Below are 19,603 nucleotides of genomic sequence, written 5' to 3'. Positions count from 1 at the left end.
TTCATCCACAGGAACAGTAAATGCACTTACAATAAATTATTATTGCACATTGATAGAACTAACTCAAGCCACATAAAAATAAAACTTTAAAATAATTAAATTTTATTTTACTAAATATTGTCAAACAGCATTTTCATCTGACCAATTGTACCCCCTGCACCCTCAGAAGAAAAAAAAAGAAAAATACACATTTATTTAGCAAAGACTTTTACACTAAGTGATGCATAAGAAAGCAGGGTTACCCAGTCCCTAGAGGAGTTGGGCTGAAGGGCGTTACTCAAGGGCCCATGGGTGACATCACTCTACCAACCTCGGGATTTGAACCAGTGACCTTGCATTCACAGGCCAAGTCCAAACCCACAGAACCACGCACCCCCTCCGCAGGTTATTTACCTAGGAAATATATGCCCTTATGCAAAAGAGGTCTCCTCACACTCTGTACCTCGTCTCTTGGTACAACTGTGTCCATTATGGGTTTATAAACAGGAACTTCATAATTCTAATCTTACCACAATATCTCAATGCTTAAAAGCTGTTGCTCCTGCATAACTGCACCTCAACCTCACCACAATGACGTGGCCTGACAATTTTCCATAGAATTAATTGATTCTTCAATATCGGGCAGTCACCCAAGCATAGCAATAGACATTGAATGGTGACTGAACGGTGGTGCAGCCCAGAAACCTTGGAAGTGGGCTTTTCTGGACTGAGGGGTATCAACAGGTTTCATCCAGGAAAACTGCTTTTCACCACAGCATGACATACCTCGAGATTCCACATGTGGACAGTGATGCAAAGATTTATTTGGGACAAATGAGACCCACCTAACTTTTTCCATACTTTAAGAAGCTCCATCCCTCACGCTCTCCCCCTACATATGATTACAGCCAACAACACAATCTGTCCAGATTGAAAACTGCACAAAAATATTGTGGAATCAACAGACGGCAAATACTTTACCTCTAGTGGTGTGGTGTAATCATTCATTCCTTTGTTAAACACATAGATGAGAGCATCAGTGAGCTTGTGCTCTCGGGATAAGCTAACAACCTAAAAAGAACCCAGCATACTGTGTCAGCACAAAGGCTTAGGGTGTCACATTAATACACATTTACATTTAGTATAACTATAGGTTGCAAGTTTTGACATTATGATTGACTCAGTCTTAGGATCAGTTTCACTCTTGCAAAGAATCATGACAAGATTCATTATATAACAAAAGTGTTACAGACTTCATGTACAATTGTATCACTTCTTTATGCTGAGTCTGTAATTAATTTCACCAAAAAGTACATGCAGTATAAATATAACATGAGAATATAATTTAAACAAAGTTAACTACTCTATGTTTTTTAAACAAATCTGTATTTTTAAATCCTGGTTTAATCCTGGTTCTCCTGGCAGAAGGTTACACTGAGCAGCAGGTTGCTTCCAGGTTCACAATTTCTAAGACAGCAGTACAGAAGGATAAGGTGAAGCAGGAGACACTGGGAATGACCAGAAACCAGCCAGGTAAAGGGTGGAAGCAACTTTCTAATGCCAGAGACGACCGTTAACTTATCCAACAGATTCTCAAGAATCAGAGGATGCCATCAAGTGACCTTCAAAAGGAATGGGAAACATTAAGTGCAGATGTGAAGTGCACTGTTAGGACAGTTCATATCAGGCTCCTAGAAGCAGGACTGAAGTTACATAAAGCAAGGAACGAGTCCTTCACTCATGAGAAACAGGGAAAAACCAGGCTGCAGTTTGCAAAAAATATATATATTATTCACAGACGCACACCCATATACTGAGAATTTTTTCCTTTGATTCGCAAATTCCAGTGGTGTAAAGTACTTGAGTAAATGGACTTCGTTACTGTACTTAAGTATTTTTTTGGCTACTTTGTACTTGTACTGAGTATCAAAAATATAAGCAACTTTTACTCTCTACTCCACTACATTTGTGACTGAATATATGTACTCTTTACTCCACTACATTTGAACGGACGCTTACCGTTACTCGCTACATTGTGATTGCGTGCGACAAGTCAGGATCTTTATCTACCACGGCTAATTTCTTCAAGTATGTCTGGCTGCAGCCTGCAGGAGGGCGGGGTTGGACATCCAACCCCGCCCACATCCAACCCGGCCCATTCGTACCGCGAAAGCCACGCCCTTGTCCAACACGTCTTAAAGCGGAAGCCAAAGCGAACTCGCAGAACGGAATCGTTGTAGTACCTGTTATGTCATTAAGTTAAAAATCTTTAGTATCCCAGTGTAATAACAGTGCTATCTGTTATTTATTATTTTGTTTGTTAATGTTTCTGCTAGACACACTATTGACTGTCAATTACTGCACAAAGATTTTACTGTGGGACCCGCATGGTTGTTTGTGGTTGTTTTGCTGCTGGTTAAACGTTTCCATCAGTTAGCTGACTATCTAGCCGACTCACTACCAAAACTATGGTAACTAGATAAAGACCTTCTTGCTGATAATATAGCTTCCATGTAGTTAACAAGACTTGACACTTAAAGACTTTGTGCGTCATCAGATATTACTGTCTGCTCAAACGACTGTTCAGCTTGCTTCCTATGGGTTACTAGTTATTAGCTAGTTAGCAAAGCCACTGTGGTAGCATCCATTAAGGCTGTGCGATATAGCAAATATATTTTTATCATGATCATATCAAACGATATTGATAATTATCATGGTGTAATTCAAGTCATTATTTTATTACTATGAGTGCTCCATTTTTGCTTGAAATGCCCTTAAGAATTGCCCTTAAGAATTGCCCTTAAGAATTGCCCTTAAAACACCATTAAAGTCAGCTCTGAATTTGTTTTTTTATTAGTTTTTTTTATTGTTTTACCTTTTTTTTGAACATTTGAGTTTGACTGAGACTGACTTTTTGTTCTATTTTCTTCTTCTGCCATTTTGAAACATTGAGGTGTTCAATTTAATGTCTATATTAGGAAATAAAGCCTCATAAATAAATAGTTCCTTGTTTTCCACATTTCTTGGTGTTCTTTGAGCCTACATTCAGTACGAGTAAAATACTTAAGTTCTTTTAAAATTGGATACTTTACGACTTTTACTCAAGTCTTATTGGAATTGGTGACTTGTAACTTGTAATGGAGTAATTTATACAGTAAGGTATCTGTACTCTTACTCAAGTATGGTTTTCGGGTACTCTTTACACCTCTGGCAAATTCTCCCTGCACCCGTGTGTGACACAAGGTGGCATAAAAGACAGTGACTCTGTCATGTCCTCACGACAATAGGGGGGGATTTATGTTATTTTGTTTTTTTTTTGGGTGGTGTGCGCTTTTTGGTTTTTACCCAGGCAGTGTCGTGGATAGCAATGTGGGACCTTGCAGCGTGCTCCTGGTCGTGATTGGCTGAGGCAAGGTGATGGATAGGAGAAGAGGCGGGCCTTGGAGTATTTAAGATGGCCGCCCGTGTTGTTTGGCAGCACTCGTTTATTCTGATGTATTATTTTTGGGAGCCACGCAGGGTAGCTGTGGCCCAGAACTGATTTTTCTCCTTATTTAATGTTTTTTTTTTAATATTTATCCTTTGTGGGGCACAGGCTCACCTGATTACTCCCCCTAAGGGGAGATACCTTCCTGCTAGTGCCTTAAGGTCACCTAGTGTTGAGTGGCTTTGCAGTGCCGAGTGGGTTTGCAGTGCCGAGTGGGGTGTTTACTTGTTGCTGGGGAGGAACTTGTTGTGGTAAAGTGTACCTGTGTGCGGTTGAAACTAAAGACGCATGTTTTTGCTTTTTCATGCCTAGTGGGTGGGAAGTTGTCTCTGGGGGGGGAGGGGGGGGGGGGGGAGTTTGTGAGAGGTGAGAGTCCACAAATGAGTTGTAATTCCCCAAATAAAGTTCAGCAAACAGCTGTGTGGGTCTCATCTGTGTTGTGGCAACTGAGGTCCTAAAGGGTGTGGTATGAGTTAAGGTTGAGTTGTGGAGGGGTCCTTCACCCTAGACCACCACAACTCGTCTACTATATTCACCTGATGGAGGTCGAGGGTCCTGACATCCAGGTGAGGGATAAGCGTGTCCAGCAGCTCGGTCATGCCATGGTCTTTGTAGTGTGCAACCATGTCCTTCATGACAAGGGCTGGGATGCTGCTCAGCTTGCCAGAAATGATGTGGGGCTCCAGACACTGGAACAGCACCCCGAGCGCCACCACGTGGTCCATCAGCTTCTCATACAGCTCGCGGAACAGCACCTCCCTGAGGCAGGCCGCAGTAAGGCGAAAGGAGGCAGAAAATATACCCAAGGCTTGGAGTTCACAGCAGCGGCGATTCGAGGATTTTTAAGGTGGGGGCATAAGTAGGTCCATAATTCATACAGAGGGGACAACCTTACCATTAGCCAATGGTATTTTTTGTATCATTGAGTGACAAGGGCAGGGACACCCCAGGGACCAATGAGCTTTCAGCTGGGGCCAATGCCTCTGTAGCCCCACCCCTGTCACTCACAGTCAGGAAATATGTACTTTATTATGAGAATGGAAAATATATTTATGAAGATAAAACACAGCTTGACGTGTAAAAATAACTAATAAAAAGGGATGTGGACCTGCTTAAATATTTAACTAATACTGCACCTGTTTATTTTACACTGGCAGGAATCCTGACTATCAATTATATTTAATCTTGGCGAGTACTTTGTCATTTCAGAGTGAATACTCACGTTTTATTGAACTTGATGCAGCAGGTGACACAGAGTGGAAGTGTTTTCTGAAGTAAAATAAAGCAATGTACAAAACATAAAGTCCTGTTTTTACATTAAGGTGAGACTTTTTTAAGATTTTGTACAAGCAATTGGTACTGAATGTAAATAAAAGGCAAAGGTTTAAGCATAGCTGATCACCTAGGACATTTTTTATTTTAAACATAACAAAATTACTGTGTTGGCTGTGTCTCTTTTCAATAGTAAAAATCATTAATTCATTCTTTAGATTTGTTGTTCATTCATCCTGTGTAGTGCCAGAGTAAACACTTCATAAGAAGCATGGGCCCCGAGGCAGGGCACAACCTAGTTGGAATGCCAGTCCATCACAAAATAAGACAAACTAAATAATAGTTATTATAAGTCTATACCTTAATTATTATTTATGGCATTGCATTTATGTCAAAAGTCGAGGGCACGATAAAACATACTCATGAGTAAATAATATTATGTAATTCATGCAGGTATTAACTGCTCACTTGCAAGAAAGTCCTTTGCGCACAAATTCAGCATTTGAGAGCAGTATAGGCAGCTCTGGGTGAGAAATGTCACCTGCACGAGGTGAACGGTGCTCTCGAAGCAGAGTTCTGCTTGCGCAAATTAACCTGACTTTTGGAGAATTTGGGGGCGGAAATCAAGGGAGACCCTGGCCCTCCTATGATCGGTCACTTTCAATGCGATTACACCCACAAGGACCTCCTTGTCCCTAGATTGACAGCTTCCCTAAACTGAACAGGCATACAGTTTGGCCAGAGGTCATCCTGTTCTGCGCTCCCTTTCAGAAGATGACGGTAGTGCACCAAATATTAATTTTCCAACAATCAAAAACAAAAGAAGAAAAAAAGGTTTTGCCAGAGGCTTGTTAATTCAAACATCTGAGTCCTGACAAGAAGTCCGAAGTTGAAAACACAGTGGACAGAACAATGGCTGGGACACTTGAAGATTTACATGTAAGTGATACTGATAGATGGCTTTGTCACACAACACAGCAATTTGCTTATTGTGAAATTTGGTTGGAACTAGAGATGAAACGGTATGACCAATCATAGGAGTGTGAATTGTTTCCACCCCCAAACTGTGAAACGTCAGGTTGATTTGCGCGAGCAGAATTCACCTTCGAGAGCACAGGTCACATCACACAAGCAACATTTCTTTATATCTTGCAAGTGGGCAGTTAACACATGCACGTGTGTATTATAACAATTTATTTGTGAGTATGTTTTATGGCGCTCGTGACTTTTGACATGAATGTGACGCCATAATTATTTGTGCAGCCAACATTTTGCATTATGTTTTAAATCTAGAAAAATATGTTATGCAACACAAATTCTAGACTATCCTGCATTACATTCAGACATAAAGAAAAACAAGATGAACTCCCAAACAATATTCCCATAATGCACCTGGAAGTGTCCCTCCATGACCTGTATCTTCCCTTGATCAGGACATCTTCTCAGCAAGAACTCCACATAATTCAACAGTATCTTTCCCACCTGAGGGAGATACACATCGATACACATCCCCAGCAGGCAATATTATCTAACTATAATTGCGAACAGGCCAAAATGTAGTAAAGGATGAATAATTATCACACAAAAAGCCAGAACAAGCAAAATGGGGAGGTAGACACACAATTACCTTACATGCTACTACCTCCTCCTTCAGTTTCGTTTCTGCAGGCAGACCTTAAAAAGGACAGAATAATTCATTTCTAAAATACTATCAGTAAATCATTATGTCAACACCGCTTTGGTTCCCAAACCTCTCCTCAGATGCACCACAGCCATTCTATGTATTTGTTAAAATTTCACCACCCACTCAATTAATTAAGTGTTGATTAGCCATTTAAGGTGGGGCAGTGGTCAAGTCAAAAAATACAGTGTTGTATTGTATGGTTGCTGCAAATACCGGGGTGACATTAGGAGAGGTTTTGAAATGGCTAAGTTGACACACTTTGAGAGACATCATAGTTTTACATCATCATGAAGATCCTTTAAACAACATTTCGTTTTACTATCTAAGACATTTGCACAGTAGAGTTTTAATTACAACTGAAGAAAGTTAACTAAGACTACAGTTTTGTGTCTGTAAATGATTTTTTATCTGAGGAATGCTCTGATGTTGGGCATGTATTGTGCCTTCAGACCAAAAATCACGGCTGGTCAATCTCCCTTTGCTGAATAAAACACTGAATAAATGTTCTCTTCTGCTAGTTACATATTTACCAACAGTTCTGCTAAATTGGTAATTAAATTCCATAATGGAAGACCTGTTTTAAATGTAGTCATTTCCCAGCTTAGACCTGAGCATTCTGTACATGAAAACAGGCAGTGTAAACAGCAGCTTACTAATTAACAAGGCCAACGCTGACCCAGTGTTTTGTAACTTACCCACTACTGCCTTGGCACTTCCTTCGTAAAACTTCCAGGCAAGAGCCAAAGAATCACCGTGTCGGTCCTGCCTCACAAGATCATCCAATCTCTAAAGAAAGAGAGAGGACAAGGGTAGCCTGATAGGTAAGCACACGCTTAACAGACCTACACTTAACTGTTGCCGAATCGGAAACTCTTACCTCTTCCCATGTTTTCAAAGACACCACCTGCGCTGCCTATTGACGATAAAAGCTGAAATCAGGCTACAAGTGGGCAAAACTACATCAGAAATTAAAGATGAAACCAACCAGATGTAGAAAGCTGTACTTTATGTCTCTCTTCAATTCGCTAATAACTTACTATTAATGTACCAGAGAGATTGGTAAAAGTAGAAGAAACTCTTCGGAACATTCACACGCAGGGACCTCAAAGGTCAAAAACTGCAGACTCGTTCAATCACTCATCAATGACATTTATATTATCTAATTGGTTGTAATGGTGTTTTAGGTGCACAACCTAATCAGCTTAATGTTAATATAGTGTTCACGGAAAGTCTTGTAAAAAATATTTTAAATTTAGTGGTTTCATAAAAATCATTACTTTATTCATTTACAAAAATATATATCACATTAGAAAGAACTAGTAGTTAATAAGTGAAAAACATTAATTTCAAGTATAGTAACACATTGAAACCCAAATTACAGTTCTAACAGAGCTGTTCCGAGTTAAAGAGTTCATTGATAAGCAGTTTCACTTGGGGCTTTTTAATTTGTAACAACCCTGCAATGACACCAAACATTTGTGTTAACTGTCCTTTGGAAGTCAATGGCTACAACTGCAATTAGCAGCAAAACAGCAAGTAAAGAACTAAACGAGTCAGTCTAAAAATCAGGACAACTTAATAAAATGTCTGTGTGGAAGGTGTGTGCAGATATTAAACACTGCTTGTCAAAGGACCTTTGTAATGAAACCAATACATTTGCTGCAGTTTCACTAACTTAAGCAAGCGTCCCAAGAATTTCTGTGAGCACTGCATACTGTATGGATGAATTTCGCAGTGGGATCAATAGGTTCATATGTATTTTTTATAGTAAAGGAACATGAAGTCACTTATTACTGTATGGACACTAATTTTGGTCTGAGCGCTGAAACAGAAGCTATGATTCACCCTGCTGATTGTCAGAATTTGAGATACTTTAAATTGCGATTTTAATTCAATGATTGTGTTCCCCCCAAATAGTGTAGGCATGTATTAGATATGGAATCCATTAACAAATTTACACTATACATTAAAATGTGAGATTTTACAAATATAGTTCACTGTACAGTGATATAATCCGCATCTCTGTGATTCTTGTTACACACCCAGAATCCACAAAATTCTAAGCATCTATAGTACAGTCAGGGTTAACCCTAATTCTGCCTGCTGCTTTATTCTGCTCTTTTTTCCATGAATGATGCACTGAGGGTTTGTAAAAGTGTTATGGGGCTGAGTGTAACATGATTTAATTTACAATGGTGGTGAAATAACCAGTAAAATGGCAGCTTTTGTCAGAAAAGAAAAAAAAAAACCTCCCTCATATCATGTTTACACCAGAATAAAGGGCTTTTGAGATCACCTTATCTCCCAGAAAGAGAACTTTTCCACTGTGAGCGCACACTGACTGGTACGTTATACGCTTTTGCTGTGCCTGAAAATAAGAAAATTATTCATAAATAAAACTCATACAGCTATTTGACAAAAGTCAGAAAACAAGAGGCAAGGCGGCATCCTTGTATGCATCTCCAGAGAGCATCAAAAAAAGCAGGTGTAGATGTTCTGTTCTGCTGACTTACAGTATTAGTTTTAGTAAAAATAATTATGTGAAATCAACGGTAAATTGCCTCTGTACTTTCCTGCTGAGAATCTGTACACTGGGAAATGCAACAAAATAATACAGATCGTTGGATTTCAACATCTGTATTGTTGGCATCATACAAATTATGCCAGTTTTCCAGTAATGTCTCCCACCCTGACCTGGTCTCCTGTGGGCTTTGTGGAGGTGCTGACCAGCTGCAGGTTCTCCAGCTGCAGCTCCTGGAGCGCCATCCCAGTTTCCCTGTCCAAGGCATGGAGCTTCTCGGCAGTATCCAGGATCAGCAAAGTGCTGGAGCTCAGCCACTGGGAGAAGGAATCCACACCTCGTTCAACCTCATTCACACAATCAGGTCAGCATCCCTCAGGCCAACACTCACCTTAAAGTTGAGAATTTCAAACGGAACACTGTAATCTATCATTTTGATCACTTTCAGGTCTTCGTCAGCAAATCTGACCTGAGTTTCAAAAGGAAAAACATAATCAAATAAACATCTCTGTGACATTACTTAATAGCTTCCTGCACTGCATATAACAATTTCACATGTTCGGTTGAATTGAATTACGATCCTTAACAGTTATAAATCAGTCTCATAATCATTACACCAACGGCCACGACATCAGAGTTGCCAAGTTTCACCTGATAGAGAGAGAAAGAGCAACCTTGGCAGAAAGCCAGCACTGGGTCCGCAGAGTCTCTGAAAGTCAGGAGACGCCAGGAGAGGCTGGGGACGCGGTCAGCATGGGCCTATGAAGAATCGGGTCAGTCAATCAGACAGCAGGGAAGCGAAAGGCAAGGGAACCACCTAACGGCGCACTGAATGGTGCTTTTCTTCAGGAAACTAAGCCTTCTGAGCAAGCTCACGATTAGAAGTTTCAAAGCTATCAAGTTTCAAGTATTATCACATGCTCTGAGGAGCAGAGTGAAATTCCTCTGCTACAGTTGCAGGTATTAACAGCATCAGGATGCAGCAGTGCGACAGAAGACAAGACAGTGGAGGATTACAAAGAAAGTCAGTGTGAGATAAAGCAGTGCAATACAAAAAATGAGTAAACAAGTACAATCAACCCCAGAATTATTGGCAACCCCAAAGAGGTTTATAAACAATGCGTATAAGAATAAAAATTTCCCTCAAAATTTGTAGAAAAACCCCTTACATAAATTGCTCTTATTATTTTTATTATTATTATTTAAGTTTGCAGAAACTCACACAGTTTTCACGACACGGTTGTATTGCGTTTCAGAGGCAGGCTATTTGCAAAACCGAAATTAGTGTTTAACTCATCTTCATAAGGATTGCCAGTAATTCTGGAGTCGTGCAATGGGCCCACAGTATAAATGTGCAGATAAAGTGCAGGTGGAATATTAAAAATGGCTAAATAATTAAATGGAGTGGTGTGTGTGTTGTGTAGGTCATCGGTTAATCAATAAATATGACCATTGCTACCTTATCTTGGCATGTAAAGTTAAAAAAAGCAGTTAATTTAGGGTTATTACTACTCCATAGTTAAAAATACAGCTGAAAAGAAGAGGGAGACACACAGAGAGTGTTTTGGACATTACCTTAGATGCATGGATCACACTCAGCTCCGGCTTCTGTCTGACAATCAAAAGCTGGAGCAAACAAGGCAGCAAAAAGTCAGTGACCCCAGAAATTGCGCAAAAAGGTTGGAAGATAGTGTGATGGAGGATCATCCCCACCTTCCGGAGCGACACCATGGCCAGCAGGAGGCACTGTGCGGCAGGGTGCGCGCTGAAATCACCTCGCAGGCACAGTGGCGAGATGCAGCGCACCGTCCCCTTCTCATGGCTGAACAAGCAGCGGGAATCCCACGTCCGCGCTCCCAAGGACCGCCTGCAGAGGGCGCTACATAATCAGCTCCGCATTTTGTCTATTGAAGCCATTCTGACAAAGTGCTCTGATAAAGAATCAGCAGCATCAGCGCAGCAGTATATCCAGAGACATCGTGCTCATAGGAACTGGACCGAGTTTCTAGATCAGTTTCGGTGAAACCGAATTATCATCGCTAGCAACTGATTTTTTTCCGTATTTATGGTGTACAAATAAATTATGTATAGCACTTTATTTTATGCACTCAGTTTGCAACTTTCGTTTTTATCACTGTTAACCGGATGGTCCATGTGTGTGTCGGAGTGTAACTGAGAATGTATTGTTGATGGAGAGGAATGACAACTAAACTCTTACTCTTTTTTTTCCCCACTTGTGGACAGAATGTAGCTAAAAATCGCTACACTCTGCCCCAAAAATACCTAAAACAGCGAGTTGACCAATTTTTATCCATCCATCATTGGGGGGGGGGGGCACGCAAAGGGCAGAGGGGGGGCACCATGGCCAGGATCCCAATCGTTCGCAATGACAAACGCAGATGAACATACAAGTATGCATGCAATCCCACGCTAGAAGCAGTCTATAGAAGACGGTGCACTGAACAACATGCATCCCACCCCCCACCCCTAAACAAAAGGACCTACTTGAAATGAAGCTCAAACACAGAGCCTGCACTGTCACTGCACACGGCCACGGTGGGGTCACTGGTGAACTGGACACAGGGCGGAACAGCTTGGTTACGTGCTAACAGCCATGCAACCACAGTGTCAGAGCCAGGCCATTCAGAAATAGTCAGAAAAGCCCTGGTAGCTATTTTAACTCCAGTGATTCCGTAAGTGAAGCTAGACTTCATAAACATTGTGAAACAATGGGAAGAGCCTATGTCTGTCCGCTAAGATACTGTCCTGCTAACATGCATCAACAGCTGTTGCAAAGCAGTGCTGTTGTTATAGCAAGAAAAAAAACTTTTTAAGTGGCAATGGAGGACCCACCTTGACAGCAAGGACTGCGTTCCCCGCTGGAACCACACTGGAGATGCTCCGCAGCAGTTTTCCGGACTCCACGTCCCATTGAAGAATCTTAATTTATTAGTGCAAGACTCTGAGTGACGTGTTGGGGTTCATGTGACCTGACATCACATACTAAACACCTGAATAGACATCTACTCTACAGAAAACCTGTACTTGGTCATTACGTAATGACACAAATTAAAAAAATTTGGGAACAAATTTAATTACAAAAAATACTGCAGTACGAGTATATAGAACATTTTGGGTTTTTTTTACCGCAACCCATGACATCACCACCACCCTTTTGGGTTGTACCCCACTGGTGGAGAAATGGTATTGTAGAGCAGCAGAACAGTCCTTGGGGACCCACAGACAGTTCACATTCTTGCAGCAAACATGTGGACTGTCTGACAGGGAGCAAAAACGTGCACCGGCTGCGGGACCCCGAGCACCAGACTGCATTTCCAAACTGACCATAACTATCTAACTTACTGGATGCTGTCTGGTCGATCCGAGGAGGCACACGGGTTACCTGTCCTTTGGTAAATCCACAGAGGATGCAGGTGCTGTCGGAGTTAAAGCCCAGGGCTGATACACCTCCATGCTTCGCCCCGAGAGCCGGGCTCCCCAAGCACAGCTTCAGCACCTGACTGGCATCTGAAGGCAGGTGGGAAGAGGAGCCCTAAGCCTGAGGTGCTGTATCAGCAACCCACTCTGATGCCAAGGGACCATCACTCAATTATTATTCTAGTTTTAACATCAGAGCAAGTAATTAAATTGTGAATCTAATGCACACACAAACCTCAATTATTTTTGAGTCCATAGGCATGGATAAGGTAATAAACTGAAATATACAGGTATAAACTGCCTGCATTAAACATTTTACATTTACATGTATTTATTTAGCAGATGCTTTATATCCAAATTGACATGTAGTTGAAAGTAGGGTCAGACAGTCTGTGGAGCAATATGGGTTAAGGGCCTCGTTCAGGGCCCCAACAGTGAAATCGCTCCATTGAACATGGGGTTTGAACCAGTGACCTTCCTATCAAAGGCACAGTGTCCTAACCTGCTGAGCCACACAGCCTCCGTTTCACTCCTTGCCTCTGTACTGTTCTACAATTCTGATTATCAATTCATGTGTGGTAATGTTAAAAGTGTGTGGCAAACATATCTGCTCTGCCTTGGGTTACATACAGCATTTCCAGTCATAACCCCCAAAATGAGTTACTGTTTAGAACCAGCTTTGTGCTGCTAGGCGACCAGGAAGATGCAGCTGTTACCAAAAATCAGCAACTGTCCCGTCGTGGTTCCCACGGCGATAATCCCACAGACAGCCTACAATAGACAACATAAATAACAGTGAAGCCACCTACACAATATAAATCAATTTTAAAAGTAAAACTAATTCAAATATGTGTGTGTGGCACAGGTCTACATTACATTGTAGGGACAAACAGTGTGTGTGTGTGAGAGAGAGAGAGAGGGAGAAGACTTCATTGAAAACATTTAAAGGGCAAATTTTTATGCCAGTACAAAATTAGTGTCAAACTAAAGTGCTTATCTTGCCCAGAAAAGTGAGGCGTACTGTAACCCAAGGGTGACAGAGTGCCAGCTACACAGAGGAAACCAGCAGAGCAACAATCTGTTTTTTTTCTTGTGTTGCACTGAAACCGCAAGTTTTTGATTGTTGCTGCTAAAGGTTGCACAACCAAGTATTAAGTTTACGGGGGCAATTACTTTGTCACATAGGTGATATGAGTGTTGGTGGATTTTTTTTCCTGCAGTGAATCAAATGGTCTTTTAAAAATTGTCTGCTTACTCAAGTTGTCCTTTGTGTTATACTAAATTTGTTTGGTGATCGGAAACACAGAGACATTCTGACACAACACTAACGATAAAAAAGTTACAGCTCTGAAAACTGAATAAAATTATTATTATTATTTCTTTTTTTTTTTTTTTTGCTACTCGGGGTACAGAAAAGGGACTATATCTCGAAGGGAAATTTAAAAATGAAAACATTTCTGAGGTTTGTAAGGTATGAATAATTCCCATGTGAAATTCCACCAAAATCAAAAATGCTGATGCAAAAACTTTTTTTGAAAATTTTTGCAATTAAAATAGAATGACTCATGATGGACTTTAAATGAGATGAATGGGAGACAAAATAGTGTTAGTGACATGCAAGAAATCAAAAATGGAATAGAGTACGTTCTGTGGCACTGACGGCCCTTACCAAGGCAGAAGCCCCTCCGTCATCAAAACGGCCCTAGAAATTAGAGCAAAGTAAAGCGGGCCTCTTAGTGAATGCCGTCCATGTTCATGCGATGAACATATATAATTACTTCATTATCTAACGTAAAACATCTCAGCAGGTAAATATTTCCAGCTTGTCCACAGATGGTTTCTTTTCAATCATACTTTATGATTATGTCCAAACCTGGTGCCTTTTGTACTTGTGTGCTATCCTTGTCTGGCTCTCTATTCAACTCTTCAGCACAATAACATTTTATTTTAGGTGAATCAACAATACTGTACATGTTCCCGGTAAGTTCCCTGGCCAATGCTTTACCTCATGTTCAAGGTAAGTTAGGTGAGCTTGCTAATGCTTTACCTCATGTTCTAGGTAAGCTAGGTGAGCTGGCCAATGCTTTACTGCATGTTCTACAGTAGGTAAGTTAGGTGAGCTTGCTAATGCTTTACCTCATGTTCTAGGTAAGCTAGGTGAGCTGGCCAATGCTTTACTGCATGTTCTAGGTAAGGTCTTACTAACACATTACTCTTTATGGATGCTTCCTTTGTCTACAGCTCCATAATGAAGACAAGGACGCATCTGTTCATAAGGCCAAGGAGGCCAAGGATTTACTCAAGACAGACCCCTCATATCAGAATTAACCTGCACCTGTACAAGCTTCAAATATTCCTTTTTCAAGTTATCACTGAAATCTATCCAGATGCACATAATTTATGTTTTCTTTTACACAGCACTACTGCATTAATCTTATTTGGAGCATAAGTGTAGCTGGTCAACGGGATCTCACCACAGCAGAGACGATTTGGGCAGAGATGCCTCTCAGGGTGTTGATCTGTAGCACGGGATCCTGGGAAACCACTGGAAGCAAAGGATCTCTGATCCTAATTTGAAATGAATGAGGATTGACCATTAGGAAACAAGACCCTAAAAACACCTTAAAGCCTCGTGACGGAGACGGCCCTATACCATTGAGAATGTGAAGGGGGCATCAGTCCATGCTCTTCCTCCCGAAGTTCCTCATCACTTTCCTGCTTCGCTGCAGCTTTTGTCTCTGCATCCAACTCCTCTGGATCCAGTGTGGGGATGGTGAAGTCAACAGGCAGTAAGAAGCTAGCCTCGTCATCCAGGACAGCATTCTGGCATAGGGGCGATTTGAGATAGATGTTTGTGATGTCTCCATAGCCATGTGCAAACACAGACACACACACACAGTTTAATCATGTTATCTTGAGTAGAGTAAGTTCCACAGGTCAAGGAAACAAACAAGTAAGTGAATGGAGTTCCATTAGATCAAGAACAATAAATGAAATTGACATGAAAATGTGTAACTTTCATTGTAATATACCAATAATCAATGTGATTATGCGGCACCAAAATAACCACTTTTGTTCCTGTTTTCTCATACAGATGAGCGGGTAAAAACGGGAAACAAGGTTTTAGTCTACATCAGATGGAAAAATATATCTAAGGTTAAAGCCAGATGGGTGTAATATGGCTGTTGGTGAAATCTGAGCAGAGCAGACTCTTAGTAATGATACTGCCTTTACAAGCACATGGACATGCACAGTATATGTATTCATATTTTTATGGGGACTCTCCATTCATTTTTATAGGCATAACCCTCCTCCCAACTATAACCTTAACCCCTACCCTCACCTTAACCAAAGAACAAAACAGAAGACTTTTGGCTTTTTTAGTTTTTTGATTTTTATAAAATTGAGGTTTATCCTAGTGGGGAGAGAAAAAATTTCCCCACAAGATAAAACATTACAGGTTTGTAATCACTTTCAGGCCCCCATAATCTAACAACTACAACAATGTGCATGAGCACACATGCGTGCGTGCATACACACACACACACACACACACACACACACACACACCACACACACACACACACACACACACACATCTCAAGGCAGCCTAACGACTCAGCTCTTAATGTGACTGGGAAATGCTGATTTAAAGAAATATTCAAGAATGCATGCAGGTCTGTTTGGATAACTGCCATCTGTCTAAAGTTAAGGAGTACATCAAAATGACCTCTAGAGCCTAAATTAGCCAGCATGTCTGTGCCACTTTGGAGATGGTATGTTGGCTCTGACGTTCAGCCTAATCATAAATCCATCCCCCAGCCGCTAACCTAGCGCAGGATCACTCGGGGCCTGGAGTAGCATAAAGTGAACGGCTCGGGAAAACCCTGGACATGATTCCATTCTAAGCACATGCAAACACTTTAGGAATGCCATTTCAGCTAACTGCATGTCTTTGGTTAGTAGAAATGCAGTCCCTAGGGGAAACCTGTGTAACACGGAGAGAACAGGCAAACAGAGAAAGGGAACACCAAGGAATGGGAGGATTCAAACCCCTGCCATCCTGAATTTGTGAGGCAACACTCCTGCCCTCAGGCTAATACTGTTAGCAAATTAAATATCTGTAAATTATGAGCACCTTCTAACCACTGAACAAACATGAGCCTATTTGAATGGAGTAAACGAGTGTTTCTCAACCCAACCCTTGGGGACACTGAGGTAGTTCACATTTCTGCTCCCCCTCAGCACACCTGCACCAGGTATCTGGCACTCTTGATTGTTTGGTTCAGGTACACTGGGAGATGAGAGGGAGCAAAAATGTGCCGAGGACTGGGTTGAGAAACACTGGTGTAAAGTAAACCAGCACTACTGTAATCATTTGTATCTTAGCGTCATTCATTTTTGTACAGCCAAGTGATGCTGCAGTGACACAATTAGAAAACATAAGGAGGTCTGGTGCATTTCATTATACTGGTGAAAATGCTCAATGTACCTCATCCAAGATGCTCTCAAGGGTAGGGACATTCTCCACTTGTGGGATCTGAAACTCCTGGTCATCCAGCTGAAAGAAACAGAAATTTCAAACCAGGTCCTAAGCGTGTGATGCACTGAAACATAATGACTGAGACTTTGTGTTTGTAACGGGCACTTAGATGAGAACAATGCACTGTATGAAAACACACAACTTAAATGACCCATACCCAAGGAAGACGTAGACCGTAATAAAATTGTCGACTGCTTATTTCAGTTTCTCACTTTTTATGTAGGTTTTTGAACAGCATGTAAACATCATGCTTACCCTGATCACAAGACACAGGATTCCTTAATTATGCAAATAAAGAATTACATTAAGATAAACTTGTCATTCATTAATCGCAATACAAAAATAAGCACCTTACATCTATACAAAATAACAATTATGCAGGAATTAGAAGTTCCCAAAAAGGAAAAAGTGATTGCTCAATTTACATAGAATGCAAATTCTGGGAGCTGCACCAGAATGTTTTAACTTGCATATATCTCACTCTTGGTAATGTTTTGGGAAACAACTGGTCAGTAATTAGTAATAAAATAACTGAGTGGTGCCTGATAATGATATAGAATCATCTGGCACAATTGGTGATTATGCCATTTTTCTCACAAATACATACAGACGTATGGGCCTTTCATAAATATGACACATATAAATACTTCGTGAAATATGGGTGATGTATATCAATTCTAGCACTTAAACGCTGAGTAGTTTTTCTAGAAATTACACTTAAGTTGTTTATGGTGTACTTTTTATGCGGAAACATCCGGCAAATGTCTTTCGTTTTCCACTTCTCCTATATTACATGCGAAGTTGGATTTCCCGCTTCTCTTTATTTTCAGATAATGCTTTTAGCTTACGTTTGGGCACTATTTCAGCAATACCTAAATGGTGTCCATTAATTGCGCTCAACGCTAAACTGTCATGAAGTAGCATTAGATTGGAGTTCATACTTAATGACAGTGCCAGCTTAACTTAAAACCAAAAGTTGGGTTTCCAGTTGTAGATAGTTTTGGAGGTTTTAAGAATGGTGAGCGGTAATGTACAGTATGGCATTAAGTTACCTCCTGGACTTCGGGCAAGTCGGTCCCCAAGACGAGCCGCAGCTCTTCGTCTATTCCCGACATTATCACACGCCTGTCTCGTGCACGAGCGCCTTCCGCTGCTTTCGCTTTGCGGTCACATGACCGTCTGGGTGCGGTCACATGACTCCATGAGAGACCTTTTAAAATTTGGTGCGGGATGTTATGATGGCTGTGCTGATAAGTAGCTGGAAGTTCGCCTCTTATACGAATATAGCTTATTTAAATTATTTACTTAAATGAAACCTCCCTAAATTAATGTATTAGTTCGCATCTTTCACTGGCATTCGTGTAATTCAAAGCATTTTTTTTTCCCTTGCCATGAGCAAAATCCTTTGTTTCAGCCAATAGAACACCAGCACGTGGAGGGGGTGTGACTGTAAGGAGATTTGTTTATTCTACATGGCGCCCTTGGCACCCATTTTAAATATACATTATATGGACAAAAGTATTCGGAGACCTGGCCATTACACCTACAGGTATTTTTATGACATCCCATTCTAAATCCATAGGCACCGATATGGATTTTATCCCCCCTCTGCAGCAATAACAGCTGCCACTCTTCTGGGAAGGCTTTCCACAAGATTTTGGAGTGTGTCTGTGGGAAATTTTGCCCATTCATCCAGAAGAGCATTAGTGAGTTCAGGCACTGATGTTAGATGTGAAGGCCTGGCTCGTCTAGTTCATCCCAAAGGTGATCGATGGGATTGAGGTCAGGCCTCTGTGTGGGCCAGTCAAGTTCTTCCACACCAAACTCACCCAACCATGTCTTTATGGACCTTGCTCTGTGCTCTGGGACACAATCATGCTAGAACAGTAAAGGGCTCTTCCCCAAACTGCTCCCACAAAGTTTGGAAGCATAAAATTGACAGCATATGTCTTGAAATGCTGAAGCATTAAGAGTTTCTTTGACTGGAACTAAGGACCTATCCCAACCCCAGAAAAACAATCCCATGTCATTATGCCTCCTTCACCAAATTTTACAGTTGGCACAATGCAGTCAGGCAGGTAACGTTCTCCTGGCATCCGCCAGACCCAGACTCGTCCATCAGACTGCCAGACAGAAGTGTGATTCATCACTCCACAGAACACGTTTCCACTGCTCCAGAGCCCAGCTTTACACCCCTCCATCTGACCCTTGGCATTGCACTTGGTGATGTGAGGCTTGCAGGCTTGAATTCACTGAGCACTTCAGAAATTCATTCGCAAATGTTTGTAAACCTGACTGTATCACTTGGTGCTTGATTTTATACGCCTGTGGAAATGGGTCTGAATGAAATAGCTGAATTCAATGATAACCTTCTGATTGTGTTAGCTTTCTGTTCCTATGTCTTATGTTAGACGGGTCAGTGCCGATCCGTGTCTTAAATCAGCCATGAAATACCCTCAAAACAATTATTTATCATCCAATTTGTTTCTTACCTCTTGGTTACCTTATTAGGCTTCCTTAATCATGAAAAGATTGGTTTTAATATTTTTGGTGTGGCTTTCAGTACATTTCCTTTGACAGCACACCTCTCATTTTCAATAAAAAAATTAATGGTAAAATAAACGGTGTATCAAATACACTGCACAATGCATTCAAATGTCTCTCTCTCTCTCTCTCTCT

At 41.1% G+C, this 19,603-nt stretch overlaps 1 protein-coding gene across 2 annotated transcripts in view; it reads right to left on the bottom strand.

The window, feature by feature from the left end:
- LOC111841589 (vacuolar protein sorting-associated protein 8 homolog) overlaps positions 1–18,094 on the bottom strand; it is a 38,911-nt gene extending 20,817 nt beyond the window's left edge. The window contains exons 1-22 of one of the 2 annotated variants that reach the window (XM_023807445.2): positions 17,977–18,094; positions 16,874–16,942; positions 15,035–15,204; positions 14,856–14,949; positions 14,051–14,083; positions 13,098–13,152; positions 12,347–12,471; positions 11,797–11,883; positions 11,449–11,516; positions 10,657–10,810; positions 10,519–10,569; positions 9,595–9,702; positions 9,335–9,412; positions 9,117–9,260; positions 8,719–8,790; positions 7,300–7,335; positions 7,118–7,208; positions 6,366–6,412; positions 6,131–6,220; positions 4,689–4,735; positions 4,003–4,225; positions 961–1,050 (exon numbers count right to left, since the gene is read on the bottom strand). In XM_023807445.2, the coding sequence (XP_023663213.1) occupies positions 961–1,050; positions 4,003–4,225; positions 4,689–4,735; positions 6,131–6,220; positions 6,366–6,412; positions 7,118–7,208; positions 7,300–7,335; positions 8,719–8,790; positions 9,117–9,260; positions 9,335–9,412; positions 9,595–9,702; positions 10,519–10,569; positions 10,657–10,810; positions 11,449–11,516; positions 11,797–11,883; positions 12,347–12,471; positions 13,098–13,152; positions 14,051–14,083; positions 14,856–14,949; positions 15,035–15,204; positions 16,874–16,942; positions 17,977–18,039 (1,995 nt within the window). In that variant the 5' untranslated portion in view covers positions 18,040–18,094. Of the gene's footprint in view, positions 1–960; positions 1,051–4,002; positions 4,226–4,688; positions 4,736–6,130; positions 6,221–6,365; positions 6,413–7,117; positions 7,209–7,299; positions 7,336–8,718; positions 8,791–9,116; positions 9,261–9,334; positions 9,413–9,594; positions 9,703–10,518; positions 10,570–10,656; positions 10,811–11,448; positions 11,517–11,796; positions 11,884–12,346; positions 12,472–13,097; positions 13,153–14,050; positions 14,084–14,855; positions 14,950–15,034; positions 15,205–16,873; positions 16,943–17,976 lie in introns of those variants that run through there. The other variant, XM_023807446.2, reaches the window with a different exon arrangement.
- Positions 18,095–19,603: the final 1,509 nt, after the last annotated feature.

This window comes from Paramormyrops kingsleyae, chromosome 1 (assembly GCF_048594095.1).
Source record: "Paramormyrops kingsleyae isolate MSU_618 chromosome 1, PKINGS_0.4, whole genome shotgun sequence".
Taxonomy (NCBI): Eukaryota; Metazoa; Chordata; class Actinopteri; order Osteoglossiformes; family Mormyridae; genus Paramormyrops; species Paramormyrops kingsleyae.
Note: the sequence above shows the minus strand (reverse complement) of the source record. Positions and strands in the feature narration are given on the sequence as shown.